This window comes from Ictalurus punctatus, chromosome 2 (assembly GCF_001660625.3).
Source record: "Ictalurus punctatus breed USDA103 chromosome 2, Coco_2.0, whole genome shotgun sequence".
In the NCBI taxonomy this organism is placed as follows: domain Eukaryota; kingdom Metazoa; phylum Chordata; class Actinopteri; order Siluriformes; family Ictaluridae; genus Ictalurus; species Ictalurus punctatus.
The window spans coordinates 2936622-2949121 of NC_030417.2; the positions used below are offsets into that span (position 1 = coordinate 2936622).

Genomic DNA, 12500 nt, shown 5'->3' on the forward strand with positions numbered 1-12500 from the left:
ATTATTTTTTTTAATACACACCGAGAGCGCTAGTCTGTATGCATCAAGTCTTAAAGGAAAACACCGGTAAAATTACACCCTTCCAAAGCCAACAGTAATTTACGGCTGGCACCTACCTCTCCAGTAAATGTATTACTGATGCACTAAGGTTCCCAGTCTTTCATGCAGAAAATAATCTCTCGCAAACAAACGTAGATATCAGACGGGAAGTTTGGCCTGACCCGAGTGACATTGCCGGAGTGCGATTGGCTGATTCTTGTTTGTTTGTTTGCTTTGTTCGTGGACTGGAATCATTTGGCTGCAACGGTGTCATTATCTTAGCGGTGAAGAGCCAATTCATTCTGTTAACGCAGCAGATGTTACCCTCCAATCACTCACAACACAGCTGTGCAAGAGTGTGTGTTTGTGTGTGTGTGTGTGTGTGTGTGTGTGTGTGTGTGTGAGTACGCACTTAGGCTTTCAATCTGTTAGGAAGGAGATGATACCATTTAAAATCCTGGCTCTTTACATTGTAGTGACCTTTTAGCTCGGATTTATTCCCGTCGTCGAAGTTGTGTAGGAAAGCTAGACGTTTTAACTTGTCGTTTAACTTCTCGTGTACCTAAATGCATTCCTCTGGCCAATCATTTTCATTTGAAGTGGTTTACAAACGAAGCATAATCGAATTCTGCGTTGAGCTGAGCAGTTAATGGTCTCGCTCAAGGGCTCAAGAGCAGCTCTCTGGTTATCCTTGGATTTGAACTCTGAACATGGACGTACAAGGTACCACTTCCGTGGACGTTTTGGATGAGACTCCAGGCATGCGTCCTGTTTTTTCTTCGTCTCGACTCGTCCCCCGATGATCCAGAGTCGAGACTGTCTCGCAGGGTCACTTTGACCGGTCAAACCAAGTCTACCGGCTCACTGTCTAAATGCGTATCGCAAGCTGTCTGATGATCCAGGACTCGTGGACAACGTTGATGTTCACTCATATAAAAAGATTTCTTCTCGCACCCTAAAGGGTACTTTGGTTTGTACCCGCTGAAAGTTGGTGGAACCTTTCACGTAGAGTTTTGTAGAGAAAACATTCCCAAGCCAAACCTCTATGTCTACAACAGATTGTACATTATACATAGGAAGAACCCATGAGGAACCTTTTTCTAAGGATGCTTTAGTAAGACCAGGAGTGAGATGTTGCTTTGCAAAGTCCTTTTCCAATGGAAAGACTTCGCTGAAGTGTTTTTTTTTTTTAAACGTGCGCTGCAAATTCAAAACCCAGAACTGGCCTCATCCCCTGACTGTGGAGGGGAAAAATGTGGGGGGAAATCTCAAAATCTAGCAGTGTTGGTCTCTTGTCACTGTGTGATGCGGTATGGATTACTGTTCTGCAAAGGACAGTGCTGATTCTCCGCACCATGTGTGCCATTAGATTGGTTGAGGAAGTACCAAAAATGATACAACTATTGGTACAGGGATAAAAGATTTCTGGTGCCAAAACTTCCGGGCTTTAGTTGATCTCTTGGGTCTACTCTGAAGCGGTTGCTTGCTTGTTTTCTTTCTATGCAAGTTTTCAGTCTAAACATCTCCCCCTGTCTCTCTATTTTTCCGCTCTAGGAGGTAAATTATGGTCCCACATCACCAAGTACCTACATGAAGGTAGTCAAGAAGATAGCTTCGACATCCCCTTCATCCAGAAGTCCCACACGACGACCGTTCATTGCACCGATGCACTGATCAGCTCTGAGAGCAGTGGCTCACGGCCCAGCGTGGAGCTCCAGGAAGACCAGGAAGAAGAAGAAGAGTCCCGGCCCATTCTGAGAGTCCAGAGCGAGAGTGGCTCACGAGCCCCCCTGTCCGGCTCTTCAGAGGAAGAAGAGTGCACCAGCAGCTACCTGACGCTGTGCCACGAGTACGAGCAGGATAAAGTGGAGCCTGAGGCTCTGGGCGAGGAAGAGGAAGACGCGAAAGAGGCAGAGGAAGATTCTGGCGATCTCGGAGGTGAAGGTTCTGGTGCAGAGGCGTTACAGAGGTCGTTAATAAGCAGCGATAGTTTGTGTTCTCCGGTTGGTGGGCAAGAGCTGCGCTTCTTCACTGAAGACGATGAGGAGCTTGTTGACCCATCCACTCTCGGTTCTCTGGACCAGTTGAAACGTTCACCCATGGAGTTGTTTCGGATCGACAGCAAGGACAGTGTTGATGCCTCCCGAACGCTGTTCTCCACCTCAGACCTGGGCTCGGAGGTAACCGAGGTCACTGAGGATCCTCTGGAGATCGGCGAGGTAGTGGAGGTGAAGGGTCACCTGTCCGATCTGTGGCGGTTCGATAGCGATCAGGGTTCTAATGAATCCGTACCTGTGATTTCTTTCAAAGAGGCCATGGTGGAGGATGCAAACATGCCCTGTGTTGATGAGGGACAGCCTCCGGACCTTTTAGTCAACCTTCCCGGGGTCACGGGTATCACGGGCGACGATCTGGAGGAGGAGTTTGCGGCAGCGGGTGTGGCTTTTGCTGTAGAAGCCAAGCCCTCACCTCAGTTTGGCAAACCGGATGTACTCCAGCTGGGAGAGGAAGCAGGCCTGGAACTATCTGCTGAGGAACATGCTCCAGAGATCTCCGTTTTACGTCGCCAATCGCACTCGGACGCGTCTGAACAGAAAGGCCACGCCTCTTCTGTACACAGCAGCACAGAATCTCAGACATTTTCCCTTCCTTTCGATTCGCTCAATCTCAGGACTGAAATGGACCCCACCCACCCACCACCCTCTGCAGGGTCAGAGGTAGCGGAGAAGAGGGAGGGCAGGAGTGTGTCGGAGATATTCCGAGAGCTGGACGAGTTGGCCGAGGTGGCGCTGCACACACACCTGCCCGAGGCGCTGGTGAGGAGCTGGGCGGTGGACATGCTGCTCGCCCTCGACGCGCTGCATCACGAGGGAATCGTCTGCAGAGACCTTAACCCCAACAACATACTGCTGGATTACAGAGGTACACACACACACACCCACCAATGTATATTGTGTAACCACAGCATGTCATGTTCGAGTGTGAACTCCTCTGTCCTTGAAGACGTTCCAGTGGCAGAAAACTTACTATTACAAAGTGCTGACACTGGAGACTCCTTCCATAAATGATAAATAAACAGCTCCTTAAACAAAGCCATATCCCAAGTATGTGGCACGTCTGCTGTACAGGTCGAGAATTCACTAGTGATGTGAAACTCCTCCTCAAATAAATAAACAAACAAACAAATAATCGATTGTCTTTTTAGCCGTTATCGCACAGCCCTGAAATGATAATTGTCTGTTTCTCTGACTCGCATAAACACCAGGAAAAAAAAAAAACGAGCCACTTGTAAATATAAGTACTCGCCACGTAATGCTAAAAAGTCAATAACACGACCTCTCGCGTTGCTGAACTCTTAAACAGGAGTTATTAGTGCCCTAAAGGTTGTTTGGTGGGCGTTCGAAATGGCGTTACGTTTATAATGACAGTTTTGCTATAGAACATTTATAGAGACATTATCACGATTTCGAGTGATGCCGAGAAGTCTGTGGAAACGTAATGTTGTCTGATGTTATCTCACACACACACACCAACATCACCACCGAGCATTATCCGGTAATATAAACGAATACACCTTTTTATAATAAGTTAAACAAGATCCACACTGTATATGTGCCTGTGTAGCATGTTTAACACACCCTTAACCTTCCTAACAGGTAATATGGGAATAGTTCTGTCTCCCATTGTGCGATGGATTTTATATTCCTGCTGTTTCCTGCTGTTCCGTTGTTCCTCTGCGCGTCTGTTTGTTTTCGGGTTGTTTGAGTCGGGCGATTTGTCTGGCCCTTCTCTCCGAGGCTTAGGCCCCCTGCTCGGCGATCACAGCTCTAATAGGCTCTAATGGTTAATAACAGCATTACTGCCAATGACACAGTGCCAGCACTCAAAGCACAGCAATTACCGCTCCCTCGTTCACAGATGAGTGTGTGTGTGTGTGTGTGTGAGAGAGAGAGAGAGAGAGAGAGAGAGAGGGATAGAGAGAGAGGAAGAAAAGGGCACATTCGTTTCATTTTGGGCGAACATTGTAATTTCGTCAGACTGTTTTAGTGGAGAGGTGGAGTTGCTTTCAGTTTAATTAGCCGCTCCATTTTCTCTCTCTGTTTGCTCTCTGTTTTGCTCTCACTCACGCTTTTTTTTTTTTTTCTTTTTTTTTTTTTTTCCGCTTTCTTCCTCTCCATCTCTCTCTCTCCATCTCTCTCTCTCTCTCTTCCTCTTTTTCCTTTCTCTCTTGCACTTTCTTTCAGGTCATGTAGAGTTGACTTACTTCTGTAGCTGGACCGAAGTGGAGGAATCCTGCGATCCTACCGCCGTCGCCAAGATGTACTGTGCTCCAGGTCAGTCACGTGTCCAGCTGAACGGATTGTCCAGTTTATTGGTAAAATACAAACAAACAAACAAACAAACAAATCACGGGTGGATCACAATGTGGTTTAAAGTCCATTACCAAGTGAGATCGTACAAGATACATGGCCAAAATAAAAGACAAAAAGGCATTTCCAGAAAAAGGATTTCATCATAAATTGTATTAAAAGTTAAATGTCATTCAAGATGGATAGATGGACTGATTGGTGGACTGATGCATAGATGGATGGATGGACGGATGGATGGCTAGATAGATGGACGGATGGATAAATAGACTGATGGATGGATAGATCGCTGGATTGATGGATAGATAGATCGCTGGATGGATGGCTGGATAGATGGATAGATGGCTGGATAGATAGATCACTGGATAGATGGATGGATGGATGGATGGATAGATGGCTGGAAAGATGGATGGATGGATAGATGGCTGGAAAGATGAACAGATGGATAGATGGCTGGATAGATGGATGGATGGATGGATAGATGGACAGATAGATGAACAGATGGATAGATTGCTGGATGGATGGACAGATGGATAGATGGATCGCTGGATGGATAGATGGATGGATGGATGGATACATGGCTGGATAGATAGATGGATGGATGGACAGATGGATGGATGGATGGATGGCTAGAGCCGTTGAAAAAGTACATCCCCCTGAAAAAGTATGATTTTCAGAATTATTCAAGTAAAACTGCATCATTTCATTTACGATAGATTCATATAAAAATATTCTTTACTAATACTTATGTTAGTAAATATTAAGCAAATGAAGCTGTCCCTCTGGGATTTTCCAGTTTAAAAAAAAAAATGAATGAATGAATTTATTTATTTATTTGCGATCACAGAAAATAACGCAAAATCAAGCAAACTCGGCAGTATTCGGTAGAGTTTACGACCTTTCAAAATTACCGCAGATTTACCCCGTTTGCCCCAAGGCGCATCACGTGACGTCATCGCGACGCGCATTCGCAACGCCAAAGCCCTCGTCCGTTCACGTGCGTCGAACACGAGTACAGCTAAAAGGTCTCGTTTACCAACAAACATTACTGCGAAAGGTTTTCCACAAAAACCTCTGCATCGCAGATTTTGAACATTTTGAAGCTGGGACAAAGGAAACATTAGGAAATAACTTCATGAACGACGGGCAGAATTTCCGTGTCCTTGTTTAGAACAGTCAGAGTTTTTCTTTGTTGTTGTTGTTGTTGTTGTTGTTGTTGTTGTTGTTGTTGTTGTTTATGCGTGTGTGTAGTTTGATTAAATTTAAATAAATATAACGAAGATTTATGGATTCAAGTGAACCTGTATAATTGTTCTCACGCATTAGTGATGAACCCATTAATAGTAAATGAGTAATTAATTTAGTAATAAACTCCGAATTCCATGTCCTTGTGTATGTATGACACGTTTTCTAAATCGCTGCTAGTCTCGTTAGTTATTTGATTTTGTTTAAATTTGTTTTTATGTACTTTGAGACAAATTACTCTCGACCCCTCGTAGAACATAAGGTTCGCACAATAGTTCAAGTCAAACGTTTCTCATTTTAATCACTAAATTTGTTTTTGTTCTTTTAATAGTCATTTTATTAAATACCCCGTCGCGTGTTTAACGTAATGTCCCCTAGAGGGCGCCACATGACTAAATTGCTGCACTCTTTCTTTTTCTTCGCTCTCGAAACTCTCCCCCCCCCCGTTCACGCTGGGTTTATTCTGCTTTGTGTACTGTACACTTCTCTGTTCCCACACCTTGCGCTCCTTTTTTTTCTTTTTCTTTTCTCACTCTTATTCTTGGAATAGTTTGTGAGGAATTTTTCAACAATATTAATTAAATAATAATTTATTAATAGGCTTGTCTGACTTTGCGTCTGTGTGACTGGCGATATGTTGTCAGTAGGGCGGGACACATTTTTGTGTGTTTGCGGTAAATCTGATGACAGATTTATGACACACACACACACACACAGAGCATCTTTTCCGCTCACACACATCAGCACTAATGGGACGTTTCCATGTTTCCCTGTGCTCACGTTTTCCTTTTATTCCTGTAAATGATCAGGGATTGCATTGATTTGAGATTTTAAGTTTGAATATAATATTCACATCTGAGCACGGAGTATCTTCCTCGTTCGGATCTAATAAACTTCTGTTAAAAATATCGTGTTGAACGGGTAACTTCTGCATCATTAAAGAGGCCAATCAATTTCATCGACTTACTATCTATCTGCGTTGTGTTTCTATTCCTAATTACTATCCTATTAGCTCCTGGGAATTTGATTTAAGCTAGCTAACTACCGAGCTAGCTAGCTATTTAGCGATTCACCCGTTTAAATCATTAAAATGGCCATCCGTGTCGCATAATACATCGTCTTGTAAGTCCGAGAAACTACCAGAATGGCAGTAGGAGCGTCTCTTCACCTTCGTTCCCATAAAACAGCAACAATCTATGAACAAGTAGTAAATAAGTATACAGTTAGGAAGCTAGCCGGCTTGTAACTGCTAGTGCAGTAAAGTAGCCGGTCAGATTTAAGACTTAAGTGCTGTGAGAACACGGTTCGACCCAAACATCCATCTGTATGCAAGTATAACAGTTCAGTTTAGAAAGTTCTTTAATAGTCGAGCCTAGCTTGGTTTGTACTCCAGTACAAAGCCCTTAACAGCAAGCTAGCATGAGCTAGCTAATGACTAAGCAATATTCTAATATGTAATGAATGGCTAATTCGAGAGATCCGAAAGATAGCCAGAGAGCTGTTTTTAAAGTAAAGAACTGAAGTAACCGAACAAATGAGTTAGCGTGCGTGTGTTTTTGTTTTCTTTTGCCTGAGGGAGCGTGTGTATTTGCGTGTCTGTGTGTCTTGAGGCACTTCTGCTGTGGTTTTTCCCCCCCGCCGTTAGCTGCTTCCTCACGGCTACAATGGAGCGGTTCTTTAGGGAAGTGAGACAGCTCACCTGTTCCTCCACTCCTCTGTCTGAGGAGACCAGCACTTCCCTCTCAGGCACCCGAAACAGAACGAAGTGGCTTTCGGTGACACTCAGGGCTGTGGCCGTTACGGCAAAACACTTCAACAAACACGCACACACGCACACACGCCAACCGAGGATGTACAAGCCAAATATAGGAACTTGCTCCTTCTCGCTGTTTACTAACGTTTACTGAACAAAGCAACAGCTCAGTGTGGCACACGGTGTGTGTGTGTGTGTGTGTGTGTGTGTGTGTGTGTGTGTGTGTGTGAGAACACACTCGTGTTTAGAGACGTAGATTCAGAAGAAAGCTTTTCCTTTGTGTTTGCATTCACACGATTCATTCGATCAAAGCTCATTTCCTAAATCGTGGGACTTTTATATGGCAGGATATTCCATTCCACAAACAAACGAGCAAAGCAGTGTGTTCTTAAAGTAATGCTACAATTTGTTCAGTTAGTAATGCGTGTCCTTGTAGTAGGAATAAGTGTCATTAAGGACACGTTATAACTTTAAGGGCACATACTAGTAAGTGCCCTTAAAGTTATAGTAAGTGCCCTTAAAGTTATAGTAAGTGCCCTTAAAGTGATAGTAAGTGCCCTTAGTTATAGTATGTGCCTTAAAGTGATAGTATGTGGCCTTAAAGTGATAGTAAGTGCCCTTAAAGTGATAGTAAGTGCCCTTAAAGTTATAGTAAGTGCCCTTAAAGTTATAGTAAGTGCCCTTAAAGTTATAGTAAGTGCCCTTAAAGTTATACTAAGTGCCCTTAAAGTTATAGTAAGTGCCCTTAAAGTGATAGTAAGTGCCCTTAGTTATAGTATGTGCCTTAAAGTGATAGTATGTGGCCTTAAAGTGATAGTAAGTGCCCTTAAAGTGATAGTATGTGCCTTAAAGTGATAGTATGTGCCTTAAAGTGATAGTATGTGCCTTAAAGTGATAGTATGTGCCCTTAAAGTGATAGTATGTGCCTTAAAGTGATAGTATGTGCCCTTAAAGTGATAGTAAGTGCCCTTAAAGTGATAGTAAGTGCCCTTAAAGTGATAGTATGTGCCCTTAAAGTGATAGTAAGTGCCTTAAAGTGATAGTATGTGCCTTAAAGTGATAGTAAGTGCCCTTAAAGTGATAGTATGTGCCTTAAAGTGATAGTATGTGCCTTAAAGTGATAGTATGTGCCCTTAAAGTGATAGTAAGTGCCCTTAAAGTGATAGTAAGTGCCCTTAAAGTGATAGTATGTGCCTTAAAGTGATAGTAAGTGCCCTTAAAGTGATAGTAAGTGCCCTTAAAGTGATAGTAAGTGCCCTTAAAGTGATAGTAAGTGCCCTTAAAGTGATAGTAAGTGCCCTTAAAGTAGTAATAAGTGTCTTTAAAGTAATGAACGTTTACAGTAATAAGCATCCTTACAGTAATCTTAGACTAAATCTGACTATTTCATTCTGTCTATCTATCCTCTTCTATCACTCCTTCCTGACTTTTTCTTTCTTTCTTTCTTTCTTTCTTTCTGTTTCACAATCCCTTTTCTCTTTTCCACCTGCATACTCACACCCTCACTCTCTCTCTCCTCTCTCTCTCTTATCCTCCTTCCTCCTCCTTGTCCCTCTTTCTTTTCACTCTCACTTCCCCCTTCCCCCCCATCACTTTTTGATTTTTCTATGTGCTCCTCTCTCTCTCTCTCTCTCTCTCTCTCTTATCCTCCTCCCTTCTCTTTATCCCTCTTTCTTTTCACTCTCACTTTCCCCATCACTTTCCTTTTTGATTTTTCTATATGCTCGCTCTCTCTCTCTCTCTCTCTCTCTCTCTCTCTCTGTGTCAGTCTACCTCTGTCCATTTTTCCTCATCTTTCTTTTTTCTTACTCTCGCTCTCGTTTCATTCCTTCTTGTCTTTTTTTTTTTTTTTTTTTAATCTCGCTCTCCCTTTCCTATTTTCCTTCTCATTTCCTGTTGCCTTCTCGTTCTCTTCCTATCTTCCTCTATCCATCCCTCTCTGTCCCTTGTTTTGCTCCCAATGTGTTTTTTCCTCTTCTTCTGTCTCTTTCCTGTTTGATTTTTCTTTCTGCCCATCTGTCCTCCTATGGTCCCCCCCACCCCTCTCTCTCTCTCTCTCTCCCTCTCTCTCTCCTTTTGCCCTCTCTTTTTTAAACCCACCCCCCTCTCTCTCTCTCTCTCTCTCTCTCTCTCTCGTCTTGTCTTGTTTGTCCTGCGCTATAATGCTTTCCTTCCCTGGAGTCTGGTAGACATTAATCCTTTGTGATGACACTCGACCTTGCTGAAAGACTTCTGCATGCGTGTGTGTGATATCACCCTGAGCCACCCCTCATCTCACACACACACACACACACACACACACACACACACACACACACACACACACACAGGTACAGTTAGGCTCGATTTGACGATGATCGTGTACATCGCGCTGTCACAACATCTCGAGTGTGAAGCCGTGCTGCTCAGTTGCAGCCGGAGCCTGCGGGGGAAACCGAGCTCTCGCCGTGCCTTTAGCTCTGACCGCGAGAGAGCAGTGAAGCCCCGCCCACATCTGGAGGCGTAGCTCGTGTAGCTCCAGGCTATGGCTCTACTAGACTCATTGCTCGAGGGGCTCATGGGCCATCTGGTGTCCCCGCTGAAGCCCTAAAGGCTTAGAACTGACCCCCCAACGACAGGCAGAGAGACACTGAAACCCGGGAAACACGGAATTCAAGGACAAGTACATACACATCACACAGCAGGAGCGAAAAGTTTTGAGAATTAAGGGCCGATTTTTATTCCGTCAGATGTATAGATCTCCATCGCACTTCTGCATTGTTTTTACACCGAAAGTCCGGCTCGAAGGATTTAATCAGCTCATACGACCGCTCGAATTTGTCGCTCCGATTCGTACGATTTCATAAGCACGCACTCGGGATACTTTTGTGCATCTATTTCTTTATTTTCTTCTCCCCCACCATCTCTAATTTTCCCCCTTCCACCGGTTCCCACCCACCCGTGCTCCCTCCGCGTCTTTTTCCAACCGCCGCTCAGGCTGGGAAAGCGGAAAACGCCGTCCGCCCTCTTCCGCACACGTGAGCCGACGGACGCTTACGATCAGCTGGCGTCGCCGTGATCGACAGGGGCGAGAGCGAGTACTCCCCGCCCACCCAGAGAGCACGGCCGCTCTCGCTCTCTCGGACTCCCGGTCACGGACGTCTCGGGCGTCGTCGGGATTTGAACGTACGTCCGTGTGCGATAAATTCTCGTACGTGATTCACGGCGGACGAACTGCGTGATCGAAGATTGTTTTAAAATGCGATGAGAAATGTATATTTATATCATTGTTGTTACGGTGACGCTTCCTGTAAAGAGGTGACTGACCGGTCCGTTCAGGGACTTATGAAATATGAAAATAAAAAAATATTCCGTGTATTAAATTTCCCGTGATATATGATGATCGAGGCTTTATAGAGGAAACGAACACATCTATAAAAAGGCTCGGAGCCTTATGTAAATCGCATCCGTGTAGTCGTTTCTATGGAGACGCACACAACACCTTAACGTCTTCTCTGAGAGAACGTATACCACGCTCTCCTCTGCTGTGGATTAAGTCCTGACGTTACACTGCCGTGGACGGTGAGCGCCGCTGTCATTCATTCCCTCGGGGTATTTTTTTCCCCCGAGCCGCTAATTATAAGGTTGACAAAGACGTAAAGCTCCTAATTACAGTCATTTCCTCTTGACGCGAACGCGGCGTCGTTTACAAAGTTAAGATACCACACACAACTTTTTTTCTTTCTTTCTTTCTTTCTTTTTTTTCTTTTTTTTCTTTCTTTGAAAAGTATTATTTGATTATTAACTGCAACATGCAGGAGAAGGAACTGATTTGAAACTGTGTTGCAGTGCATCAGGAGTATATTCGTTTCCAGAGAGGGTGAGAGAGAGGGGGCAGGGAGTGAGTGAGTGGGAGAAGAGAGAGTGAGTGAGAGTGAGTGAGGGGGAGAAAGTGAGTGAGAGTGGGAGGGAGTGGGAGAGTGGGGGGAAGAGAGAGTGAGTGAGTGTGAGAGAGGGGGAAGAGAGAGAGAGAGTGAGTGTGGGAGAGGGGGAAGAGAGAGAGAGAGAGAGAGAGTGAGTGTGGGAGAGAGAGTGAGTGAGTGTGGGAGAGAGAGTGGGATAGTGAGTGAGTGAGTGGGGAAGAGAGAGTGAGTGAGGGGGAGAAAGTGAGTGAGAGTGGGAGGGAGTGAGAGTGAGAGAGTGGGAGAGAGGGGGGAAGAGAGAGTGAGTGGGAGTGAGTGGGAGTGGGAGTGGGAGTGAGTGGGAGAGAGTGGGAGTGGGAGTGGGAGTGAGTGGGAGTGGGAGAGAGTGGGAGAGAGAGTGAGTGGGGAAGAGAGAGTGAGTGAGGGAGAAAGTGAGTGGGAGGGAGTGGGAGGGAGTGAGAGAGAGAGTGGGAGAGAGAGTGGGAGAGAGGGCGGAAGAGTGAGTGAGAGTGGGAGGGAGTGGGAGAGAGGGGGGAAGAGAGAGTGGAGGAGTGAGAGAGAGTGGAGGAGTGAGAGTGAGTGAGGGGGAGAAAGTGAGTGAGAGTGGGAGGGAGTGAGAGTGAGAGAGTGGGAGAGAGGGGGAAGAGTGGGAGGGAGTGGGAGAGAGGGGGGAAGAGAGAGTGGAGGAGTGAGAGTGAGTGAGGGAGAGAGAGTGAGTGAGTGTGAGAGGGGGGAAGAGAGAGTGGAGGAGTGAGAGTGAGACGGGGAGGGGGAGGGGGTGAGGGAGAGAGGGTGAGAGGGTGAGGGAGAGAGAGGGAGAGAGAGGGAGGAAGTCCTTACTTAGTTATTTTCATCTATCTCTCTGTCAATCTGTCTGTTTCTTTCTTTCTTTTTTCCTTCCGTACATAGTTGCTTTCCTTATATCTATCTGTCTCTGTCTATCCAACACTTCTTTCTTTCTTCTTTCTTTCTATCTCCGTATTTGTTCTCTTCCTTCATTCTGTCCTCCCTCTGTCCCTCTGTCCCTCTGTCCCTCTGTCTGTCTGTCTGTCTCTGTCTCTCTCATTTGTTTGTTTGTTCCATTAATTCATTCAGTAATTTCTTTCCTTCCTTCCATCCATCCATCGTTCGTTGCTTTTCTTCTGTCTGTCTGTCTGTCCATCAATCTGTCTAACTTTCCTTTCTTTTTATCTC

General features: G+C 45.1%; 1 protein-coding gene across 4 annotated transcripts in view; it reads left to right on the forward strand.

Moving 5' to 3' along the window:
- The window catches only part of rps6kc1 (ribosomal protein S6 kinase polypeptide 1), a 38853-nt gene that overhangs the window by 19937 nt on the left and 6416 nt on the right, over positions 1-12500 (forward strand). For all 4 annotated transcript variants that reach the window (XM_017449961.2, XM_017449968.3, XM_017449953.3 and 1 more), the window contains 2 exons: positions 1594-2961; positions 4284-4373. In XM_017449961.2, coding sequence (XP_017305450.1) covers positions 1594-2961; positions 4284-4373 — 1458 coding nt within the window. The remainder of the gene's footprint in view (positions 1-1593; positions 2962-4283; positions 4374-12500) is intronic.